This window comes from Dermacentor albipictus, chromosome 4, assembly GCF_038994185.2.
Source record: "Dermacentor albipictus isolate Rhodes 1998 colony chromosome 4, USDA_Dalb.pri_finalv2, whole genome shotgun sequence".
Taxonomy (NCBI): Eukaryota; Metazoa; Arthropoda; class Arachnida; order Ixodida; family Ixodidae; genus Dermacentor; species Dermacentor albipictus.
The window spans coordinates 87724951-87751208 of record NC_091824.1 but is presented as its reverse complement, the minus strand read 5'-3'; the positions used below and the strand labels follow the sequence as shown (position 1 = coordinate 87751208).

Sequence of the window (26258 nt, the reverse complement as noted above, 5' to 3'; positions counted from 1 at the left end):
CCTCGGCAACAGATGACGGTGGGATCGGTATTGTCAGTGTCATTCCCAAGCCTTCGCTAGTTTTTATTTTTCCTGTGTCTATTTTTACAACGTAGCGGTGCCACAGGTGAGACCAGCCAGAGAGATCCTGGCACCGTGCCTTTGTAATATAATAAACCTCTCGCGTATCCTCGGTACCATTGTCGTAATTTACGCGCCTCCATTTGAGGTGTACACAGCTACCCCGTTTTGAAGTTTACATGCAGAATATATTAGGAACAGGTACATACATGATGGACACATTTCTTTTACACATTCTTGTTATTGCGTATTCGTTACTGACGTCACCTATTATGCTGCGTAATGATATAAAATGTGTTAAATGCCAGTTGTTTGAGACGATTAAGATTTGGTAAGGGTCTGGAACGCAGTTCGTGAAGAAGCAATATAGACTACGCACGAGAAAGTTATACCTCTTCGCACTAGAGAAAAAAAATGTAGCAATTACAATAAGTGTGTTTTAACTTCAAAGGCGAAACAGTAGACTATGAATCTGCTCCGTATAGTAGGGCTACGCGCTTGAACAGCGCTACTGCGCTGCATAAAAAAAAAGCGAAGCCTTCGGCATGGTTTTATAAATAGACTTCACGTTTGTCAATCTTCCTTGCGTATCCTAAAGGAGGCAAAACAAGGGCATAAAACTATCAGAGACGGCTTTACGGCTTCTCAGCACCTACAGGTGAAGTCGGGTCAAACAAGATTAGTAAATTAATTCAGCGAAGTGACGACTAGCCACACCTACAGAACGTAATATGTTTGATTCAACGAACATCGAAAGGAACGAACTCCTACGTAAAGGGTTGAGGTTCATCATCCTCCTGAAATTGGTGACTCGGACTGGACGCATTACAACTAAAATTTTCTGCAGGGCTTGGTAAATTTGCTTTCGAAGGTTGAATACCATTAAAAAGGAAACATTAATTTTAAAAGAAGGGGAACACACTAGTCATATGAGTGCACATACAGAATGCGGGGAGGGAGCTGAACGTGTTTCGCCATTGCCCGGCACATTTCTTTAAAATCGAGAACTTCACTAGCCTAAGCGGGAACACTTCTGAACACTTCACCGCAGCGCAAAAACACTGAGCGCAATTTAGAAACAGCCCACACGATGGTCAGCAACCGTGTCTCATGCATACTCTAATTTTTTTCATGATTATATTGCGCTTAGTGTTACACAGACGAACGCAAGGGACAGGACTCAGACGTAGGTAGCGCAAGTACGTCCGCGTCCTGTCCCTTGCGTTCGTCTGTGTAACACTAAGCGCAACATAATCCTGAACGTCCACCAACTAGCCCCTTCCATTGCTTTCCTACATTCTTTGGTTTCTCTCTGATTTGCCTTTCCCCCTTTGCCGTTTGCAGAAAGCGATGCTCGGACGATCTCCGCTGCAGGAATACCAGTCCAAGAACGGAGGGCAGACTCGAGCTGTGCTGAGCGAGCCGGTCTCCACCGCGGTCTCCACTGTGGTGCCCTCGCCTGTGGCCGCTCCTGCCGTCGCCGTTCCCCCCACACTGTGCGCCGAGACGACTGTGGACGAAGTGTCAGAGTGTGTCGTGGTGCCGCCTCCACTCAAGTATCGCCAGACAATAGTGTGAGAAGCGACGACGAGGTGCGAGGCTGTTCATGCCGTACTATGTGACACCGCAAGTGCTGTCGCTCCAGCCAGTGACACATTCGCCTCGGCGGAAAGTGTCGAACTGAACTGAAGCCAGGAGTGAGCCACGACGAAAGGGCAGGAAGTGACAGAGTCATCCTCACTTCCAGGAGAGTGCTGCAAATGTGCTCACAAACGTGAACTCGTTACTCCCGCTTCAGCGGTCGGTCGCGCGAGTGGTCGCCGTCTTGCGAAATTTGACTTTCCGCGTTGGTTACCTTCTTCCGAGATCCAGTGGCGTTCGATGCAGTAAGTGCAACGTGTGTTAGAAGGTCACCGCATAGGCCCGAATTGAATTCCGTGTCGTTGAGCCCTCTACGGAATCGTCCCGAGCACGAGAGCAGTGTACGCTTCATTGCGTTAGTCCTGTGTATTCGGGGAACCAACTAGACAGAAGGAACTTTACGCACTGCGGTGCACATGAGCGGAATATTTGTTCCTCGCGCCACTAGTTGCCCAAAACGTTGGCACAACCTGCCGATAGCACAGAATTCTATAAAAGCATTGCTAAGCAAAAAATTATGCGCAGAAATCGCCGAGCTACTTTTGAGGTTATGACTAGCACTCGTGCCGAGTTTGCTTCCATTTGGCACTGCTTCGTTCGGAAAGACCAACATAGGCGCCTTCTTTATTTGTTTAGGCTACGTTCTGCGATTAGCCGAAAAAGTGTTCGCTTAGCAGGTAAGCGTTTACGATTGATACATAAGTAATTTTCTATAGATAATCTCATACAATGATAATCTCATACAATACAGTCTCATGTCTCAATCCAACAGGTAAAATGGATACCTTCGGCTTATGTATTTGGGTAAATCGAGACAAATCTTGGACAACAGCAATCGTAGCGAGTCAATTGGCTTATATTTCTTCTAATGAAATAAATAAATAAATAAATAAATTAAATAAATAAATAAATAAATAAATAAATAAATAAATAAATAAATAAATAAATAAATAAATAAATAAATAAATAAATAAATAAATGTAGTCACTAAAAAGCTATACTAAATAAAAGTACTCATTATCAGGCAGACAACACATACAAGTGTTAACTGTATCTGAAGTAAATATATAGTAGGAAGAACAAGGAGCCACGAGCGCGTTTCAAGCCGGCACCAAATTAATACATATCATTAATTGCTTGTTAATCTTATAGTTATTCACCAGTCAGAGAAATAATGCGTTCATAAATAACGCGAGTGGCTTTCATTTCTTTTAATGTTAAAAGCTAAAAAAATATTGGGTTTTACGTGCCAAAGCCGTGATCTGATTACTAGGCACGCCTTAGTGGGGGACTCCAGAAATTTGGACCACTTGGAGTTCTTAACCTGCACCTAAATCTAAGTACTGCAAGTGCGTCTTTGCATTTTCGAAATGTGGCCGCTGTGGCCGGGATTCGATCGCGCGACCTCGTTCTCAACAAGCCGGTACCACAACCACTAAGCAACCACGGCGGGTTTTCTTGTAATGTTCGTGAGCGCTGCGTATTGTAAGGAACGAATGGGAGCGACGTGCTATTTGGATAACTCTGGCTAGCGAGCGAGTTTTCTCAAACCAGCCACCTCTTGAACATGGCGCAAACACAATTCGGTGTGCACTGCTGCTGTGTTCTAAAAAAGTAGGATGGCGGCTGTAATATTGCCTAAGGCGCTTCCCGGTGGAACTTGCGGGAGGCGGAGAGAGATATACGTCGTGGTGACGATGGCCTCAGTGGTACAAAAAAAAATATGTGCACGCTAGATGGCCCAGGGTGCGCCCAGTCGCGAGGTATACTAGCTTTAGTAATTCACAATTACCGGGTTTCAAGCAACCAAGACTTGTCTTGAGAAATCTAGGACACACGTCAGACCGAGCATTCAGGTGGTTTCCCTGGCATCAAGAATTTGTGATATTAAAAGGTGAAGTCCAGATTAAAGATGAGGTGAGTAACCACGCAAAACCCACTTCTGCTTAGGTAACGTCAAGCTCGGTCTGCCTCTGGCATTTATTACGATCGTTCTAAACTGGCACACTGTCGCAACACACGATCTTTATGGGTTGAACTTCCAGCAACCTGTTAAATAGCTGTTATAGTGGCCCCCCGGCTTGATATTCGCAAGACTAACCGCATCACCGGAGAAGTGGGAACTTGTGATGAGATTGGTTTCAACTAAAGAGAGACCCATGGTTTCAAGATTGCGGTTGCTACTACTTGCCATGTATGAAAGATGTAGATAAATGAATCTTCAATGTGGTTGTGACATGGAGGAGTGGTGAGTAAATGGTACTTTTCTTAAGCTCAAAGATTAACTCTAATGGGGCAGATCCCAAATTGATATTGTAATCTAATTCCGGGGTCCTAACTGGAATGGTGCGTTTCCTGTTGAGATTATAAAAAAAACAGAGGCAAGTGTTGCAGATTTTGTGGGCTTTTCATTTGCTTGACTAATTTCGGATGCCAACACAGAATAAACCGGAATCAAATATTGTAATGGAGATAAATGTTACTTGTACTGAATCATAGGCACCTTTCAAATTTAGATGTTGCTTGCGAGCCCTAATTAAATAAATTGGCTGTTCTATTCGAATGTTCCCTCCCAAAATGCTGATTAATGACGTATAAGCTTGCGCACGCTACGTTACCTGCTTTTTTTTGCACTTCGTTATGGAGTGGCACCATGAATACTTAAAAGCGTACACCGGCTGATGAGCACCACGCCAGTCGTTAAATGGCCCCGTTTAAACTAAAGCCTGTTCCATTTCTGCATATTACTCGCACAAACAGCGTGCCATTAAAAAGTTAAATATACTGCAGCAATGAAAAAGAATACAAGAAACTTGATGACGCGCTCGTAAAGAAAGCAAGCTCGACAAACAGTAAACACTCACATGCGATATTTTGTCCAAATGGTTTCTGGGCCAGTGTTTTAGTCTTGGATTTTCTTCGAGAACCACGCACACAGTTTTCAGGCAGCAAGTTCAAATAATGCAAATTTATTAAATTATGCTTGTTTTTGTTTGCATCTGGGAATAGTATAGCAATACATGCATTATTTCGAGTAAATCTCGACGCATTAGGTCATCAGCGTGTTTCTTAAAATAGACAGCAAAGCCAAATTAAAATTTCCAGGCATCAGCAAACGTTTCAATGCTCATGTTCGACTCTAGCTTTAAACCCAACTCAGGTCGAAGGAAGTAATTTCCTTGTATAGGCGGCATCATCATTACACCTGTCCGCTGCAATGCGAAATCGCGTGGAATGTTGCGTCATTGTTCCCGGCCTTTTAAGACGACGCCATGAGAATCGTGGATCAGTGTGAAGCGAAACACACTGCCTGTACAGTAAGCTGTGTTAAGACTGTTGTGACGTTTTCCTTATTACTAGCAACCTTGAGACACTGTGATATCACAATTGACGGTGACAAGAGTGAATGAAGACGGCGCGAGGTGGACGTTGTTGTGCTTGACGCTTGGACACACTGTTAGTATTACGTTGTCCGGCCTCGAGTCTGTCTCGGTCTGTCTGTCTCCTTTTGTTTTCTTTTCGCAAAATGTGCTCTATCTAGTTTCGGGATATCTCTCTGATGTTAGAAATAAACTTCAAATTTCTGCTTGTTTCGGATTTTCCCTATTGTACATTGTCTACGGGGTGGCATGCATTTGCACTCGTCCAGAAATTCAGTATGTCCAAGGTAAGTAAGCGTAGGTCATTATCTTCAACGTCGGCATGCAACTAAATATTAGTTATCGCAACCTAACAGCCCTGCAGCAACGACTACGGCGAGAAGATGTGTATACGATATGCCTCGCATGTTATCGTTATTACGACGGAGAGCGTCATAATGCGGGAATAATTCACGTAGGGGTACTCTACTGAACACTGTGGAACTCCATGTTGTCAGATTTGCCATCCTGTCAGCTGTGATTTTCTCGCAGAACACGGCCTATTTTATCGGCTAGAAAAGCCGGCATCGTAAAGCTCGACAGCAATTTAGCATTTGAGAGTGTCTAGAGTGTCTAGAGTGTCTATTTACCAGCAGCTCAGATTAAACTATATATGTCAGTATGAGTAGAAAGGGGGTTAACTGAGGGGCCCGATGTTTCAGAAGCCAACAAACATAGACGACAAGGTCAACACAGGGGAAATTACTTGTACTTATTAATTGAATTAAAGAAATGATAAATTAATGGCAATGAAAGTGGATGAAAAATCAGCTTGCCCCAGGTGGGGAACGATCCCACGTCTTCGCATTACGCGTGCGATGCTCTAGTAATATTACAGCATCGTGCGCGTAGTGCGAAGACGTGGGATCGTTCCCCACCGGCGGCAAGTTGTTTTTTCATCCCCTTTAATTGCCACTAATTTATCATTTCTTTAGCTCAATTAGTAAGTACAAGTAATTTACCCTAAGTTATCCTTGGTCTATTTGTTTGTGGGGTTCTGATTGTATGCTACGGAACAGCCGCCACAGTGTGGCTGCACTGAGGAGAAAGACGACGACGTGTGTGCCGGCTTGATATAGCGTCGCCATTTTGGCCTCCGTTAGCTATATAATAATAATAATAAGCTTTATTTCCATCACAACGATGGAGGGGCCGTGGGTAAAAGCTGCTGAACAGCTTGACTAGAGCCCACGGTCCCCTCTACAAGGCAGTACAGGGGCATACATGAAACATACAGGAATCTAACAAAAGACAAACGCAAAATTGACTCGATATTAATATATCACAAGGAAATCAAATATTACATTTGTTCAAAAACATGTAATATGTTAGTGTCTTATATGAAAAATGACAATTTTAAAGCATACAGGAAGTGTGGAATGTCCCCAACAACCTGAGGCCAAGGACCACCGCGTAGTATTCACGCCTTTTCTCGCGCTCCTTCAATGTTCATTGTCCTGCTGAGCTTTCTGAGTTTGTTATCAGAAGCGATGGAAGTGCGTGCGTCTACACCAGAGACCTAGACTGCACATGTGGTCTGCGCTTCTCGCTCGAGTGCTGTGAAAATGTGCCTGGGTTGGGTGATATTGATAAGCAACGGGTAAGAGTACGAGGGGGGGAGGGGGGAGGCCACATGTTCGGATTCACTGTGGGTGTCGCCTCGGGCGATGGGCTTCTATACTCCTAGGCGCGTGTTTACAAGTATTTACAAAAAGGTTGGTATGATAGCACCGTTTGTAAATGCAGACACTACTCAACCGCGATGTTGAGACATTGAGATGGGTAATTCCTGACCTGGTGCAGTGATGTGGCAGCTTCATCAATATTACTTGCAAAGTCGGCCCCCAAATACTGAACGGCACTTAGAACCGAAAAGCTTTTTGAGGCCGGCCACTCACCATTCCGCTCTCCGTGGTCTGGACCTTCTTCTGATAAACTTCCAGTCACGTGTCCGAAAGCGCCGACTTACAGGGCAGCGCGGGGAGGTTCCCGAGGCAAAACGCCTGTAGTTGACAGCGCCAGTGTGAGGATTTGTCAGTGGCAGCTTGGCTGAACACAACGCGAACTGTAGCTTGCCGGTAGGTGGAACCCTCCGCAAGCATTTTGCAGCAGAAACGTGTCACTCGACCGCCCATTTTGCCACGAAGTACTTCCCGCCAACTCTTGAGTAAGCATTGAGTTTCTTTTTTCTCAGCAATGCTGGTCTCATCCGCGTTCCTACATCAGTATTAAGTTCATGGTGCATTTTTAGTTGTTCGCATCACCGAGAATGTTCTGCTACGTTGTGACCCGTAGGGCCTTGCCGATTCACGAGTCCTGCAGTCTTCTCCCGCCCCCGTTTTTGAACCAAAAAAATATTTCGTATGTTGGGGCACGTAGCGTTTCTCGTCGGATGCTGTTTTCGGACCCATACGCCGCTCTGTAGTGAAGGACTGGTCCTTTAAGACATAAATGAAACCAGCGGCACACAAAAATAACCTACAAGAAATCAACGTTGCAGTTGGGGCAACTGAGAAGCGAAATAGATTTTAAACTAATATGACATTTTGAAAGAAAACAAGGACAAACTTGCTGTGAAATAAGAGGCATCTTGTAGCTTGTCCGTTTATTTTGGTAGTGCTAAGATTGAATGGCGATACAACGTACGTGCGTTCAAGTAAGGAGGGTTCCTGCACCTGCAATGATTTTAGAAGAGATCCATACCCTTAACATGACGTTGCGGTGTATATTGGGCCAAATAACTTTTTTTATATATATCCCTAGTGCTCGCGCAATAACCGAAACGGATATGCAACATCGCAGTGATAGGATTGCCGACTACTGTGCGTGGTAGAAATTAAAAAACAAACAAAAAACAAGCAAGCTGATCCCACGCCCTGGGGTAATCGACATATGCGAAGCAGTGTGCTGGCAGCCTACCAAGTTAAAGAAACAACCATGACAGCACGAAGACGCAGGCGGCTGTTTCATGACCTACACACATGTGTCATGATATTCATGTCAAGACCTATCATTTATGTTCGACATCGACTCTTGTCATGCCATGCAAATTTTGGTACCTACCAAGTTAATGAAACGACCATGGGAGCACCAAGACACAGGCAGCTAGATAGGTAAAGTGAAAGTGGCAAATGTTCGCCAAGAAATGCTTTGCATTTCAGATGCATCTACATTATTAGGGCAGGAGCTATGCACTAGTGCCAACAAGTGCACAGTTGCTAGCGACAATAACCGCGGGTGAAACACTCCCAACAAATAGTAGAAGCACTTGATAGCATTAAGGCAGCAGCAGAGTCTGTCCGCACGACAGTTTCACGGAGAAGCAACGTTCGCACCTATCTGGCGAAACATGGCGATACATTCGTGGTGCATGCTACTCGAGGGCAGGCTAGCACCTCAAACACGCGATGCCACTTAGTGTCGCTTGTTGGGCAGGCGCAATGTAGGATGTTGTGTCTTAGCGTGCGCCGCTTTGGTAGAATCGATCGGCCCTCACGGCCACCCCTCCCTGCACGTCATTCAGCGACTGTCTTAGAAGGAGGAAGTCTCTGGTGGATTACAATTCCGATACAATGCCTAGACTCCGTGCTGCCACTCGCACTCCCGAGTTCCCTTTGCACGCCAGCAAGACGCAGTTAATCTATTCGAGCATCTTTTGCGAACATGCGTGGTTTCCTTCACTCGAACGACGTGGTAAAAACATCAAGTCCCATTCTTGGGGTAATTTTGCAACTCAATTTTGTCCTGGTTCCATCTATATGTGTCTACACATACAGGCTGTCTCGGCTAACTTTAGCCAGAGTTTAAAGAAACGCGAATGCCACGCAGCTGGACAGGACCAAGATAACGTTGTTTGTCGTCGCTTGGAAATAGTCAAATTTGTCTTTTTTATTTCGCCTAATGGGATAATTTGTCTTAATTATTTCAACTTCTCAAATACTGCAATTGGGTTAAAAGTGTCAATGAGAAAATTGTAGAGCAACATGAAATACTCCTGACACAGCTTGCTGTTGCTCGACACAAGTGTTTTTCCGAGCATGAAAGAAGCCCGCGAATACACGCAAAGTGCCTCGAGTGCCCGGTCGCGTGGCTATTTTGCGCGTATTTACGGGCTTCTTTCAAGCTCGGCAAAACACTTATATAGCACGTATTGAGCAACAGAAAGCTGGATCAGGTATTTTTCATGTCACTCTACAATTTTCTCATTGACAGTTTTCATCGAATTGTAATATTTGAGAAGTTGAATAACTAATTAACAATATATATAAAAATTAATGTTAATTAAATTATCGTGTTTTACGTGCCAAACCACTTTCTGATTATGATGCACGTTGTAGTGGAGGACTCCGGAACTTTCGACCACCTGGGCTTCTTTAACGTGCACCTAAATCTAAGTGCGGCCGCCATGGCCGGGATTCGATCCCACGGCTTCGTGCTTAGCAGCCCAACACCATATAATTATCTAAGTAAGCGGAATGAAAACATATGTTAGCATCCAACAAACAAACAACATAACCTTGGTTCTGACGAGCTACGTGGCATTAGCATATTGTTAAACTCTGGCTAAAATGAGCTTGGACGCCCTGTAATATAATAGGGCACCATATGTTCAGTGCCTCCTCGAAAGACCGCTAAATCCTCTAGATCCGTTCGTTGCACTGGTGCATCGTGCCAAGATCCAAGAAGCGTTATGTTATTTTTGTGTTATGGTGGCCATCAAGTCGGTTCATCGAAGCTCTCAAAACCGTTCTTATTGGCTCGCATTTAGTACCGCTTACAATTTTTCTTACATTTTACCGTGAGTTAAATCTTCAAAACAAGGAAATAGTGCCCGACATATGAAATATAGAAAACTCCATATATTGTGTTAACGTGGGCGGACGGCTTCTTCAGTCACCCAAGGGTTTTCATTATATGCGCATGCAATTTAGTTTAATGAAGACAGATTTTTGACGCTTTCATCACATACTAGAAAGCACAAGTGTTATTATTGCGAAAACATATGCCCCATTGAGCGAAATCCGTCGTAGTCAGCGGGACCGCAAGATGGTACAAAAAATGGTCGATGGCGCAAAGAGCAAAAACATCTAAAAAGGTTCCCCCAGGATTACGATACTTCCAAATGAGAAATTTGAGCGCAGGTCTACACGGGTTTTCATTTCCCGATATACTGACCCAAAGAATTGGAGAGAGACACGTAGTAGAGCCGGCGATCGTCGAAAATCTGATCAGCGGATGAAGCGCGTCAGCTTTTATACATGATCCGTCGAAAGTTCCAGTGTAATCGCTGGTGCCACGTGACTTCCAGAAAGTACTACACAATTCGCGTTGGGCATACAATCAGATTTAAAGAAAAATGGCTGTGGCTTAGGTAAGGTTAAGCCCAGGATGCGAAGCATACTTGCCTTTACTTTAGTTGTTGAACCACTGTTTAGCCTGGTGAACTGCTGTTGCTTGGCTATATTTGGTTCGGCTAGACGAAGAAACAACTCATGCAGGCGAGCGCACGAGCTGAGACCCGGCTATGTAGCTACGCGGCCGCAAGCGAGCGCACGAGTTGAGCCTCCGCTTTTGCAGCTGTTATGACGTCATATGGTAGCTACGCGGCCGCGCGCGGCGCAGTAAGGAAGAGCGTGGTTGTGCGGCTAGTATGCTTCGCATAAAAAAATCACAGCCATGACATTCGAAACAAGTGCAAACGAGAGCTGGCGCGAGCAGACGATAATACGAAACGAGCGGTCGTGCTGAGGCAGGTACGAATACATGACACCGGTTCCCGCGTCCACGTCAATGAAGGGGAGCTCTCATAGGTTGCCGCCATTCGCGGTTCGCGCCTTTTATCGCCCGCTCCGCGTTCGCTGTTTCATCTTTCGCTGTGCTCGTTTGCTCGGTTACGCCGCCGACGCCGACGCTCGCCGTAGGAACGGGTTCCTAAGAGCTGCGCTCTAGAATGCTCGGATAGACGTCAAATTTCTGAGAGAGGTTCCTATGAACAGACTAAATGAATTGCTCTGTAGAGAAAATGTCGTACATATTGGCCTAGGTGGGAATCGAACACGGGCCTCTAGGGCGCGAGATAAGTACGCATCTTCGACGGAACGGCGGCTCCACGGTTCTGGCTGACTAAAGGTGTGCTTAGTGTGTGCGTCATTGGGCACGTGACGGCGCAGCTGATAGGGAGGAGGTGGCGCCGTGTCATGGGTGTATAAAATGAACGTGTTAATGACGTGCAGAGTTCCACAAACAGTGTAAGTGCTCCTATTCCAACACGTAAGCAATATGATGTCTCTGGAAATGTTTTTTGGAATAGCATAAAGGCGAGTGCCATCTTTACCTAGCACAGTTCTGTGCGAGTGTTCGACAAAACAGATACACCTTTGAAGCTGCAGTGAGTCTGTGCCACTTTTTTTTTACAATAACAACAGGGTATGTTGTTTTCTTCTTCTCTACTCTTTCTGCTGTTCGTGACATTAGGATAGCCTTCCCTACCTTACCATCTTTTCCTTCTTTTTTACAAAAAAAAAGAAATACGGCAGAAGCACTTAAGACAGCTTAAGTGTGGGAAAAAAGATTAAATTATGAGGTTTTACGTGCCAAAACCACTTTCTGATTATGAGGTACGCCGTAGTGGAGGACTCCGGAAATTTCGACCACCTGGGGTTCTTTAACGTGCACCTATATCTAAGTACACGAGTGTATTCGCATTTCGCCCCCATCGAAATGCAGCCGCCGTGGCCGGGATTCAATCCCGCGACCTCGTGCTCAGCAGCCTAACACCGTAGCCACTGAGCAACCACGGCGGGTTTAAGTGTGGGAAAGCGAATGTATTGTGCAGTTTGTAGACCTTGGAACCTTATGAACGCGTTCATTCTAACTGCGCCTTCGTTTGACAAAATGAAGGTGCACCCAGCTTCTCAGCGTGACCGTGTGCCCTCGATGTGTTCGTAACTAAAAGGACCGCTCAGCGGCATTCAATGGTACATTAATGTTTCTTTTTTAATTTATACATTATTCTTATGCACTGATGTCTTGGCACCGCTACGTCACCATTGGCTGCGTCGTCACATGCCTAACGACGCACGCACTAGCCCACACGTTTCGTCAACCAGATGTCTGCGACGTGATGCGTGCAATCGTGCCCGCATTAGGCACACCTTTAGTCAACCAGAACTATGGTGTCGGGGAAGTGTGCCCGTCTCAAAACCCGGAGGCCCGGGCTCTATTCCCCTGCAGACCAAAATTTACCAAATTCTTTTCTCAGGGGCAATTATTTCCTTTGTTTACAGGAACCTCGCTAACAAATCTGTCGCGAATCCGAGCATTTTTAAACGTATCTTTACTCTTTGCGCCATCTGCCTTGCTTTTATGTCATCATCGCTGTTATCTTTGTTTTCCCCCTTTCCCATTCCCCCGGTGTAGGGTAGCCAACCGGACGTGATTCTGGTTATGGTAACCTCCCTGCCTTCTTATCTCTTTCCCTCCTTCGACCAAGCCGCCAAGTGCGACGGACTTTCGTGTAATGGGGCATATAATATTGCTTTCGCATGGAAAATTCGGCGCAATACTGTCAGGCTGCCGATCTAGAGCAGGAAAGCTGCAGTGGAGTGCTCCAAAATTAAATCTGGCCGTAGGGTCTTCCTGAGTGCACACATGTATGGACTACAGAGGTAAATAGTAATCATCATCGGCCTATGGTATGTCCGCTGCAGGACGAAGGCCTCTCCCTGCGATCTCCAATTACTCCTGTCCTGCGCCAACCGATGCCAGCTAGCCCGCGTGACATTCTATTTCACATTTACCATAATATTGATTTACGTTATCGCTTTCTGACTGTTTCCTTTCACGCTTTTATGGAAAACGAGTTCGTGGATACAGTCTGTGAAGCGTCTGGCAATTTCGATGTCGAAACATTCTTTGCGTAACATTGTCTGAGTTGCCAAAAACACGGTACTCTTGCAATATCAATGTAAAACCGATGGCAAACACAAATGTTTAGGATCTTTTTCTGTATTTGGTGAATTTTATAGCTGGTATGTAGATATTTTTCTTTGTTTACCCAGGCAGTCTGAGTTTGAAAAGAAATGTCAGTGAGCAGCGATGAACGGCATCACGTCGAAACTTTCGGGAGCAGGAATCGTAATGGTTCCTTGGTTCTCTGCAGCGGGAGTATAGCGCCAACGTCCTCTAAACCGACGAAAGCCGAATTACATTTTCTCCGCGCTTCTTCTCGAACGCCAGCGATCTTCCCTCACTTGCAATGTGGAGCTTGTGCAAGAAAGTTGATCCGTCCTGTCAACAAGGCACACGCGCACACCAAGATGTAGTAGGCGCCTCTACCTGCCAATACTAATCCTAATAAACGACTCTTCTTGGCTTTTGGGATTCTCATGCGCCAAAGCTCTCTACAAATGCCTGTCTCCTGAAGCAACATTGGCGCCTCAGACGAACGAGCTCAGTCGTTAGGGCTCAAGGCAGACTGCCATCAGCCTAGCCACGGTTCCACGATCGACTGTGTGCAGAAGCTGGAAGCGGGGAAAGGCACGGAAATCGCAGAACAACATCAAACAAATGGACAACTTCTATTCCTGGTGCGTGTCAGCTAACTTCAGAGACCTTATGGGTCTATCTCATATTCAGAGGGAGATTAAACATTTAACACTTCCTTGCAGGGTCCTCGTCAATTTAACGACCTAATTCTCCGCTCCGCTATAACAGCGGTATTCCATTAAACCAAGTTTTTGCAAGGCCAGAAGGCGGCTGACGCCGTTTACGTCCTTTTCGTGCGGCTTGATGCTAGAAAACTCCGGGCGTTGTGGGCCGACCTAACTGATGGCAAATGGTTGGTTATTTAGTGTTCTTGCCAATTTGGCTAATATCTAGCTTAGGAGTTACCAAAAAGTTTTCATGGCGTACCAGTGTTGCCCTTCACCACAGGGCTCAAGCTATCGTCAATCTGTTAAGCGCTGTCGCCACAAATATGGAGTTACCTGTTTCATCGTCCTATATGCAAGGCCTATCTACTGTGGGGATGTAGATTAAAGTGCTTTTCTTTTCTTCTACTGGAATTTCGAGAATTTGTTGTTGCGGCCTGGTTCTCGCAAACAAATCAACTTGGATGGCAAAAAACACAGTGTGAACTTACTTGTGTTGGCACATAAACAATAATCGCTACTTAGATTTGTGGCGCGTTCCTCATGTAAGAATGTTGTCTGGTTTAGTGCCAATAAACCTTAAAGCACCATCACTCACAAAAGGCGGTGCCGAAAAATGAGAAATGATGGTATTTCAAACACTGCAGAGTCTTTACAATAAGATGTGATGCTTCACATTGTGCAAAATTAATTTTCCGTCAGAATTGGCAGAGCCTGCAATCTTTGAAGAAAAGAGCGCTACGAAGACGCGGATTAAAAGAGGAACATGTACGACGTACACGTTCCACTCTTAGTCCGCGTCTTCGTAGCGCTCTTTTCTTCAAGTATGGAAAACCAACTCACCCACATCAAGCTTCTGCTCCTGTAATCTTTGCCTGTCTAATAATAAATTATTGGGAACTGGTGCCACGAATTAGTATTTCAAAGTAAAATTTCACGCACTGTTACCGTCCATATATATTGTGACGAAAGAGCATTGGTCTGCCGCATATTTACACATTATACTATCAGGCACACCTAGGTGCTTCCTTAGCGTTTTTTTCTCGAAATCCCTTTCAAATGTCATCAGACCGCCGTCACTTTTTACCGGTAATCATCGTTGCTTTACGATGAACGTTTCGGTACTTCGCGCCAGAGAAAGCATATAGCTCACTTCCTCCTATGGTTGGCTAGCGGCCTTTGCGAGGGAACGGCCGCGTAACACGTTGAGTGCACTCGCAGGGGAACAGTTTTCGCACAGTCATCGTACGGCTGGCGACAGCGGGTGCTTTTGCGCTTCCGTTTCCCCGTCGAGGAGTGCTGACAGAGCCCTCTGGTAGACGGGCGGCCCTGATCGCAATTTCCGGTTGCGCGCATTGTGGGTCCCCACACGCTGCGCCTGTGCAGCGTTTGACGGTGACGCCCCATATGTATCTCCGTTCCTACGTTTGTGCTGTCTCGGCAAGAGATAGGGCATTGCGATGCGGCCTGGCCGCAGCGCAAAGTGGCCGTGGCAGATCTAATGCGGGGCGTCAGATCTGCCACGGGTTACGTGCAGTTGGCTGGATATGTTGGTTCGCCCGCTAGCTGATACGGTGTAGCACATACTGCGGTGTGTTGACCTGCATTGTAAGAAAAAAAACACGAATGTGGCGGAAGAGTTACCATAACGCAATGTTCAGTAAAATAAAGTACGCCTTTCGAGTAATCTCTCAGAAAGTTCGCATGAATGGCGGCAAAGAAAAATTTATATATAGATTTTAAACATCATGGGGCCTATAAGATTAAGTGATGCAGCGGCAACACAAAATGGGAATGAGCAAACTGAAGAATTTGGGCACTTCAGCCGAATGTGTTGTTTGTACTATGTTTAGCGGCCAACATGAATTGGGATTTCCCGATTATGTGATGCACAGCAATAACTAAAGAGCCCATCAACATCCGTTTTGAGAGAGAGAGAGAGAGAGAGAAATAGAAGACAGGAAAGTCAAGGAGGTTAAGCAGACGCACGTGCTGTTTGCTACCCTGCACTGGGGGAAGGGGTATGGGAATGAAGAGAGGGAAAAGGGGAAGAGCACATTTTAGCGCAGATTGGAAGTTCGCACCGAGTCTACACACAGTTCCCAAGAACTCTCGACTTGACGTATTTCAAGAACGCTTTCGTGGCCAGTGCCGACGACGCGAACGGCCAGGGTCCAAGGATCTTCCAGCTGGTTCAGTGCTGTCCGGAGAACTTCGCACTCGACCTCGTATTGGGCAAAGATACATAGGATCTGTTCAATCGTTTCTGTGGTTCCACAAGAGTCGCACGTGGGTCTAATCCCCATTCCAATGAGGAATAAGTAGGCCTTCGTAAGTGCCACCCCGAGCCAGAGGCAGTACAGTACTGTCCTCTCAGAGCGGGAAATATTTTATGGCACTTCTAACTTTACAGATGGATCCAGCCTATGAAGAATACACTTCGGGACGTTGGGAGAAGAGCAGTATTTGTGGGTCACAGCTCTAGCCACAATATGAAGCTGTGGGGCAGCGTCGGTTCTTGATAAGGGGATTGGAACTGATCAGGCATCCAGATGGGCAGACCGGGCGGCTTCGTCGGCAAGGTTATTACCAGCAATAGCGGTATGTGCAAGTAGCAACTGGAATATCATTTCATGCCCTTTAGCGATAGCATTTGGATGGAATGATCTTTGGCAAGCACGATTGTCGCAGCTGTTGATGCACAGCGAGGAAGTCCTAAATACGGGCGCAATGCTGGCCCTGTAAGCTCTACAATGAGCGAATATTTGACTTGTACGTACTGGGCATTACTGGAAGGCTGTAGTGTAAAGAGCCTAGGAATAGAGCTCTGTACAACTGAAGCATGGAGCGTACAGATGTGCCCCATGTTTTCCCGTACATGAGTCGCAGTACCAGAGCAATCCACAACAGTTGTTTTCCTCAGGTACGTGCAACTAGGGCTCCAGGAAAGATTCCGATTGATTATTACACCCAAGAATCGACGGGTCTTTCCATAGGTGATAGTGTGTCCATTAATGGAGACTGGGTACGGTGGCATAGGTTTACGTGTGAATGCCATCAATGCAGATTTCTCGGTCGATGCAGGCAAGCCTTGTGTTTTAAAACATGCTGATGTCAAGGTTGCTGCCCGCTGCAATCGGGCGTGAACCTGAAGGCGAGTTACCGCAGATGTCCAAAGGCAGATGTCATCTCCGTATATCGAGTTGTATATTGTTTTAGGCAAAACTTCAGCTAGTCCAATGAGTGTCACATTGAACAACGTGCCACTCAATACTCCTCCTTGATGCACGCCGCAGTAAGTGTAATATTCAGCTGTGGGGCCACCTTCTGCCTGTACCAAAAATGACCGGTGAGTTATATAGTCGGATAACCAGCGAAGCATGCGGCCGCCAATTCCAATAGTCTCCAGGGAGTTGATGACGGCGTCATGTGCAACGTTGTCATATGCGCATTTCACGTCGAGAAAGAGCGCAGCTGATATGCGCTTATGGCTCTCCTCCTGTTGCACAAACGTTGTCAGGTCAATGGCGCTATGAATTGAGGAACAACCCCGCGAAAGCCTGCCATGGAAGCTGGGTAGATATTGTAACACTCGAGGTACTATTCTAGACGTGCAAGGACCATCCTTTCCATGACCTTTCCGATGCACTTGGACAGAGCGATAGGGAGATATGCCACCAAATCAAATGGAGATTTTCCCGGCTTTAGCAAAGGTACCAGCTGACTTGACTACCTTTGCAGGGGAACAGTACCTCTATGTCATGAGTTGTTGAAGCTGCTCAGAAACGCTCTTTTTGCCTTTTGACCAAGGTGTTTTAAATTTGAAAGTTTATATAGCCAAGAAACTATAAACACCCGTTCTTTGCGGCAATCCATTTTCTTTTTGTTACAGTTTCTATGCATAAAAACACGACTTCACTGTTTAAACTAAGTGCGCATAAGAGACACCTGCGAATGATGCGCTTGCATATAGGTAAGCTTACAAAATTTATGGTTTAAAGATATAGCATGGTATTAAAAAAAAAGTTTGCTAGTTCATAAAAGTTATGGTTTTGCCATACATGTGCTTCCTTACCATCGTCGCTCATTCGTGAAACCACAAAGCGACAGTTCATTTTTTTTTGTAGGAACCATACAACTTCTTTTCGAGCAGAAGTTACTCTCCTCTCTTAAAAAAACTTGGCCGCCACCATTGTGACAAGAATGAAGTGCTGCGCTAACTCTGCTGAGCATTTCGGCGTAGGCAACGTGTGGCCAACCATGGCCTCCGAGATTTGCACGCGCCGGGTGATTTCGCTCCGGCCATCCCATTCGCCGCGCTTCTTGCCAAAAAAGTGTAGGGTGGAGCGCAGGCCCGGCTACCCCGTGATGGCGCTGTTAGCGAGGGTTTACGGCTACGGAGGACGCCGCGGTAGAAGGCAGACCGGGCGAGATCTGAAGGTTCGCACTGCCTCTTTTTTTTCACATTTTGTGGAGTAATGCCACAGCCCAGGTGAAGCAGCAGCCCTGTGATCTTTCAAATGCAAGGAAGGTAAGCTTTCTCTTACTGGATTTATATCGTTTATTTTAAGAAGGAAAGCCCGGTAACTGCTCAGTATTCCGAACATCGATCATTGTAAGGAAACACATCATTGTCCGTGTTAATATTCAATTAGCTTATTCTTTTCCGCTTATTTGCAGCGTTAGATATCCTGATGTGGGAAATAATATAGGTTCTCTGATAAGCTTCATTGCTCAAGAGATGTCTGCATGGAAATTAGGCTAATTGTGGTCGGTGAATTCTGTGATCCTCATCTCATCACACCTCACCTTACTATTTGATCGTGCACACATATTGATGAGGTGGTCAAACCGAAGAAAAGCTGTTCTTGTGTTATGACAAGCCCGTTTCCATGTTTAAGCCACTGGGGTCTTCTCCATGATCACCTACGTAGGTCACTGGGCAATGAAGGTTAGCAGCTCGGAAAGATTTGAAAGCATTTAGACTCCCGACACCCGCTCGTGGCTCATGTTATCGTATGGATATTTATTATCTTTGTCTACGCAAGTCAATCGTGTCCTTTGGAGCTGCAGTTGTTTCCGGAAGCGTAGCAAAACCAAACAGTGTCTGCCGTTAGGCTAGTTCGTCCGGGAATGAACCCACTCGTTACAATCCCCATCGTCACCGGAAAAGTCACAGGGTCACACCGGCCATCTAGTTCGATGCCATCTCGAGATTGAAATGCTCGAGAGGGTTCCTTGTCCTCACTTGGGTTTCTTTTCCCCGCGATCTTGCGACGAAATCACTGCGCGCAAAGGGGAATGGGGCGTGGATACGGCATTGGTTGGCAAACTTGACTATGAGCCGACTCACTCAGAGTCCCCTAAATTTTATAGAATGAACCGGACGTGTGAGTCTGGCTGAGTAAAATTTTGGTTAGTCGAAGTCCGATTGAGCCTTAAGAAAAAAACTTGTGCGAGTGAATTCTGGTAATATTTTACTATACAGTCATAAAAAAAGCCATTGCTAAAATCGCTGCGACGGTAGCAACGTTAAAAGTTTATCCAAGCGGCGCGCACCACGCTGCGAACAACTATATGGAGAGAAAAGAGATCCTTTACAAAACTGCGTGACCACTGGGTTATTGGCTGCCCGACGCTCGCACCTACACTAAACTTCTCTATCTCCCTCCACACATACGCACGCAGGCACGCTTTAGGTACGCACCCGTAGCTCCAATGCGGAGCCGTCGCAGTGCCGACGACGCTCGGACTAGACGTACGGCCACTGCTTCCAACCCCCTCGTTGCCCGGTGCTTCTCGCTTCCCCCATAAAAGTGTGTGTCCGCTCAACGCGCCTCTGCGGCACGACGGGGGGAGTTTCAAGAGAGACGTGGGAAACCTCGCAGGCGAGCGCCAAGCATTGTGCGCTCTGCGAGCATGGCTCACGCTTTCACCCCCGGCGCCACAGGGTCTGACGATGCCTGACCCTCCTCACGGAGGTGAAGAGGGTCAGGCGTCACCAGATCCGGCGGCGTCGGCGACATCGCTAGAACCGAACATGATCGATGCCCAGCGTCGCGTTTTGTAGGTTCAGTTAGGCCTCCCTCTCGGCGCGTGATGGAGCTTCTTTCTTTGTAGCGCGTGCATACTGCTTAAACTGAGCGTTTGCGCTTTTGTTCAGCGCAAATGAGTGGAAATGTCGATGTCATCTCCTGGAGTGTCCATATAATTGCTGTATGGCCACTTGGGGTTCTCAACATGCACCACTGCATAGCTAAGTACACTGGCGATTGCGATGGTTTTGTGTGGGTGGGTCACGCTACGTTTTGCTTCAAGCACTATAACCAGGACAAAATGCAGAGACGAAAGCAAGCGCCGACACCAGAAGGCGAGACTGCTTTGAAATCGGCTGGTTTTGTGAGTCAGATTTGAAAGTGACACCATTGAGGGGCGGTAGTCGGGTGAGATTCACAGTGCGCGTGTATTAAGGTACTCTATGATCTGCAGCCAAAACAACGGTGACAAGCTTGCGGTACACTTCAAAAAATATTCAGTGTATAATAAAAGTATAGCTACAGTGCGTGAATAAGGTTTTCAACTAACTTGTTCCCATCTCAAGGAAACTAGAACCTAACAAATATCCACTTTAGTGCCTCTCTGCCTGCATCAGTACGTTGTCTCTCGCATAGTTGGTGTCTAGAGCTATGTGAAAAATAAATTAGGGAAGAGTGAACTAAGCGATAAAGAAATTAACAAATTTACATGGTGCTGAGCACACGCGTGAGGCCTGAAGATGGCAAACGCGTCCTGCTGAAGTTCACCACTGAGCTTGAGTAGGCTAGGAGCAAACAAGCAACAACATAAAGCATCCATGGCTGCGTTCCCGTTCGGCGCACTTCTGAAGGGCGTGTGCGTAAAAAATATAGAAGCCCTGTATTTCTACCAAGCCGCTAACTACTACACCAAGCCGCTAACTACTGCTGCAAGTGACGAACGAGAAGTACACGTGCAACCATGTTCGACGTCACCCATCAGAGCGCCGTTCGTGCGACCTAACAACAAGCACGCACGGTACCAACTAGCGCACTGTCTACATGAACCAAGCTGCACGCAGAAGGGAAGGAGCAGGTTATACCGTGGGCGTTCGATGCAATGAGGCGCGTTGATAAGCTTCCGCTGTACTCTGCAAAGGACGAGGTGAACACGAGCAGCCATAACAAGAGGGAGTAAAGTAGAAGCAGAAGCAATGGGTGCAGTAGTTCAGCCGAAACGGCTATAAGACGGGGAACGCTGGGTCCCGCGAACGGTGCGCCAGACAACACAATCCAGCAGTGCGCTTAGAAAACGCTTCCAAACGGGGAGAAAACAGGACTAAAGCTCAGCGCCCAGGAAGCGCAAGCCTTAGCGCGGCGTTCACGCTTTCCGCCAGACTGCCCTTCTCCGCTGTTGGAGATGAAGATCTGGCAATGACGGCGGCACAACTTTCTCGGTCGATGCCAGGAACAAGCCCAGGCGCATTCGTGCGGACACAATTTCACCGTTCAGGAGTCTTGCCCCCTGATTTCTGTGTGACGATATTTTGTATTCTTTTTACTTTGGTGCAGGAACATCCTGCCAAGGTTGTACAGATGCATACTTATTAAACGAGTGGAAAACTTGGTGCTAGTGCCTGGAGTGCACAGCAAGTAAGCGAAATTTGTGAGCTTCGGAGAAATTGACAATACATGAATTTTAATTATCTTTTTACTTTTCTTCTCGAGAACACTTGCCTAATTTCTTTGTGAAGGTCATCGTATAGTGGAAGCTCCGGATTACACTGAACACCTGAGGCTCCTTGAAATCTTGAAGTGGTGCAAATTCATCTCATTCTCGTCATTACCATTCTCGGCAAAGCGCCATCTTCGTTTTAGCTAAGTCATTCCTTCTTCATCATTGTATCGTAACTGTGCCGCCGTTGCGAAGCCAGTTTTGTCATTTGGTCGTCGTCGTACGGCTCTCCACACCCATTGGTAGTCATATCGTTGGCGTGCGGCTGTGCTCATACTGTCACCGTCAAGGCATCGTCACCATACAGTAGTCGCCATCCCATTTACGTCGTGCATACTATCGTAACACTGTCTCTGCCATACAAAAGTCATTTCAGAATCGTCATCACATCGACGTCACACAGTCGTGGTCATAATACCTCCGTCGTTCAATCGATGCCATTCCTTAGTCGTTCTTCAATCGTAATCATGCTGTTGTCTTTCGATAGTGTCCATGCCGTCATTGTCGCGCCATCGTGTTTATCATCGCACAGTTGTCGTGCATTGTGCTGTTATACAGTCGTCGTCATCCCGAAATCTTCATTTCATTTTCATAATGCCGTCGTGGTGACGCTGTCATTGTTATACCATCATAATTTCAGGATTTCCGCCCCAATGTCGTCGTCCTACCGCCGTGTCATTCTATCTACATCATTTCTTCTTCGTTATTCCATCATCGTCATACCATCATGGTCAGCCCTAGTGAGCGAAAAAAAGAGAGAGAGAGAAATAAGGAGGGCAGGGGTGTTAACCATTCAAGAGTACGGTTGGCTACCCTAGGCTGGGGAAAGGGAGAAAGGAGGAAAGGAGGAGGGAAAGAGATAAGAAGAAGGCAGGGAGGTTAACCAGAATCACGTCCGGTTGGCTACCCTACACAGGGGGAATGGGAAAGGGGGAAAACAAAGATAACAGGGAGAGAGAGGAGGGAAGGAAATTGCAGTGAGTTCGATGACGTGTGTGGCCTTACAGAAATTGCATTGGTAGTCACAAATGGTCGCACAAGCCCGTCGTCCTTAAGAAACACAAGAGTGCCTTCACTGCTTTATGGGCCGACGGGCGATGGGGGCGGTGTTCCAGCAGCACCTGCACAGAAAGCGGCCGATTGTCGAGTTTTTGGAAAGCTTTGGCAAGTTCTTGTCTCTCTAGGTCATATCTTGGACAATGGCACAGCAGGTGGTCGATGTTTTCTTCGGAGCCACAGACCTCGCATGCTGCACTGTCAGTCGCTCCAATTAATGTAGAGTATGCCTTTGTGAAGGCCACTCCTAACCAAAGGCGACAGAGAAGCGTAGCCTCACGTCGAGGAAGTCCGGGTGGAGGTCGGAGCTGCAGGGAGGGGTTTAGTCGATGTAGTCGTGTCAGTCGTAAGTTTTGCGAGTTCCACTCGGTCACTGTGAGGCTACGTGCCAGGTGTCGAAGCTGCCTTGCAGCGTCAGTCCTTGAAAGCGGAATCGGAACGCTGTGCTCTTCTTGATGAGCTGTGCGAGCAGCGTTATCGGCGCAATCATTGCCACTGATTCCACAGTGGCCAGGCACCCACTGAAAAACGACTTCGTGGCCTTTTTGTTGGACGTCATGGTGAAGTTTCACGACTTCGTATGTCAATTGGTCATGACATCCGTGTCGGAGAACTGACTGCGTGCACTGTAATGCCGGTTTGGAATCACAGAACACAGCCCATTTTCTGGGTTTTTCCAAATCAATGAATTCCAGGGCTCGACGCAGGGCCGTTAGTTCTGCCGCCGTTGAGGTCGTGACATGCGATGTCTTGAACCGCAGTGTCATTCCTCGCGTTGGTACCACCACGGCACCACCGGAACTGCATGACGTAGTTGATCCATCGGTATAGATGTGCACGTGGTTGCTGTACTTTTCATGCAAAAGAAGTAAGGTCAACTGTTTTAGAGCAGAGGCCGGTAAATCTGTCTTCTGTATTCCTGGAATCATTAGATGTACTTGTGGACGGCTCAAACACCACGGAGGAAACGCTGGCTTGGCCGCAGGTGCGTACCCTGACGTAAACGACGCACGATGTGCACTGACAATGCCGCTAAATGTCGAGCAGGGCCTTGCAGCTGTGAGGCTCGCCAAGTGGTGCGAAGGGGTCCTGGCATTATGCCTGAGATGCATGCGCATTGTCTCAACGGTAATGTGCGTAGTGATTGGGTAGTCCTGCGCAAGGGCAATGGTTTCAGCAGTTGATGCACTGCGTGGTAACCCAAGACATATCTTAAGGGCTTGGGCTTGAATACACTGTATCGCACGCAGGTTAGACTTGCAGGTGTTGGATATTGCAGGCAGGCTGTATCTCAGGAATCCAACGAACAACGCCATGTACAGCTGTAACATAGCGTGTACAGATACTCCCCAACTTTTTCCTGCAAGGAAGCTGAACAGGTGACAGATAGCAGTCAGCCGCTTTTTTACGTAATTGACGTGCGGAGTCCAAGACAGGTCTCTGTCAATTACGACTCCCAAGAATCTGTGAGTTCTGCTGTATGGTATAAGTTGTCCGTTAATAGATACGCCGTAACCAGACATTGGTTTCCTCGTGAATGCCACCATTGCGCACTTTCCGCATGAAATTTCAAGTCCTTGTTCACGAAGGTAGCAAGATGTCATTGTGGCAGCCTTCTGAAGCCGAGCGCGAAGCTGAAGTCGTGTCACGCTTGATGTCCAAATGCAGATGTCGTCCGCATAGATGGAAAGGCGTACGGTGCTTGGCAGGTTGTCAACTAATCCACAGAGGGTGAGATTGAAAAGAGTCGGGCTAAGCACTCCGCCTTGAGGGACTCCTCGGCTGCTGTAATGCTCGGATGTCGGGCCATTTTCTGTGTCTACATAGAATGGTCTCCTCTGTAAGTAGCTGCACACCCACATATACATCTTACCACCAAGTCCGACGGCTTCTAACGTGCTAAGGATGGCTTCATGGGTGACATTATCATAAGCCCCTTTAACGTCTAGAAACAGAGCAGCAGATAGTCGCTTACGGGCCTTTTGGTGTTGCACAAATGTTATCAAGTCAACAACGTTGTCTGTTGACGAACGGCCACGTCTGAAGCCGGACATAGCATCTGGGTAGATTTCATAGTACTCTAAGTACCATTCCAGACGTGTTAAAATCATTCTTTCCATTGTTTTTCCGACACAGCTGGCAAGTGCTATTGGACGGTATGAGGAAATGTCCAGGGGCGACTTGCCAGCTTTCAGAAGTGGAATGAGGCGAGTTGACTTCCATTCTTGCGGAACCGTACCCGTCTGCCAGGAGTCGTTGTACAGGAGCAAGAGTGCCTTCCGAGCGTGGTCTCCTAGCTGACACAGGGCACGGTATGTAATGCCGTCAGGTCCTGGCGCTGAAGAACGCCTGCACAAAGCCAGCGCAGCGTCTAGTTCTTCCACAGAAAAAGGGCACTCCATGCGGGGATCACGTGAGAACGGTGGATGGTCGAGCGTTCCCGTACCTGTTCTATCGGAATTTGCTTCGCCAGCAATCTTTCTGCAGAAGGATTCAGCGACATCAATATCTCTACATTGTAGATGGAGTGCCAGAGATTTGAACGGGTGACGCTGACCAACGGTTGTGCGAAGGCCACGAACAGTCCTCCATATAAGCGACAAAGGTTTTCGCGGATCCAGGGACTCGCAAAAGGATACCCATTGTCGCGAAGCCAGCTTGTTCATGTGACGCTGTATTTTCTTTTGTGTTCGTCTAGCCAATCTCAAATCATAATTGGACTTCGTGCGTCTATATCTTCGTTCCGCACGACGGCGAATCGCTCGAAGTTTCGCTAGTTCGATGTCGAAATCGGTGCGGGAAGAAGTCTTCGAAAGCAAATGCGTGGTTGTCTGTATGGCATCCTTTATCGCGCCCTGTAGGTCATAGGAGGTGCCGTCCCGACAAACGTCTTCCATTATTGTTTTGTATTTAGGCCAATCGGTGCACTGGACGGTTCTGGAAGACTTGGAGATAGTCAAACCTTCGATCTTCAAATAGGTGGGGATGTGGTCACTACCCCGCGTTTCTAAATCCGAAAACCAGTGCACTCTTCTCGAAAGCGAACGTGAAACGAAGGTAAGGTCCAAGCAGCTACTATACGCTGATCCACGCAGATAAGTAGGGCTTCCATCGTTTGACAGGCAAAATTCCAGTTCATAGGCAAAGGACACCAACGTTCTGCCTCTAGAGTTCACTTTGGAGCGTCCCCATAGGTAATGGTGGGCGTTAAAGTCCCCAGTGAGCACCCACGGCTGTGGAGTCGATGTCAATATTCCCCGTAAGCGCTCACAATCTAGACGGCTTGTTGGAGATAAATAAGCTGCAAGAATTGTGAACGTGAGCTTTTTCTTCTTCACTGTTAAGCAAACGTATTGATTTGCTTCGTCAGGAGGCACTGTGTGATGTACATAAGTCAACTCACGGCGTATAAACACAACGACCTTGCTGTATTCTCCGTGGGCAGAGGACATAAAGCACTCATATCCGGACAGCCTGATGGGAGCTGTCAGGTTGGGCTCGCAAATCACGATAATGGGGAATTGGTGCGTAAATACAAACTGCCTGAAGTCGGACATGCGTGACTTAAGCCCTCTGGCGTTCCACTGAAAGACAGATGCATTCTTGACCTCCTCTTGAAACGACGGCAATTTTCGGGCCGTGGTTTTAGCCTAGAGCCGCAAGCACCGGACTCAAGGTGTCC

At 47.0% G+C, this 26258-nt stretch overlaps 1 protein-coding gene across 2 annotated transcripts in view; it reads left to right on the top strand.

Annotated features, from left to right (window-relative positions):
• Nucleotides 1–2608, top strand: part of LOC135901156 (cell surface glycoprotein MUC18-like) — a 273518-nt gene extending 270910 nt beyond the window's left edge. For both annotated transcript variants that reach the window (XM_065430813.2, XM_070537221.1), the window contains exon 13: nt 1405–2608. In XM_065430813.2, the coding sequence (XP_065286885.1) occupies nt 1405–1638 (234 nt within the window). In that variant the 3' untranslated portion in view covers nt 1639–2608. The remainder of the gene's footprint in view (nt 1–1404) is intronic.
• The last annotated feature ends 23650 nt before the right edge of the window (nt 2609–26258 follow it).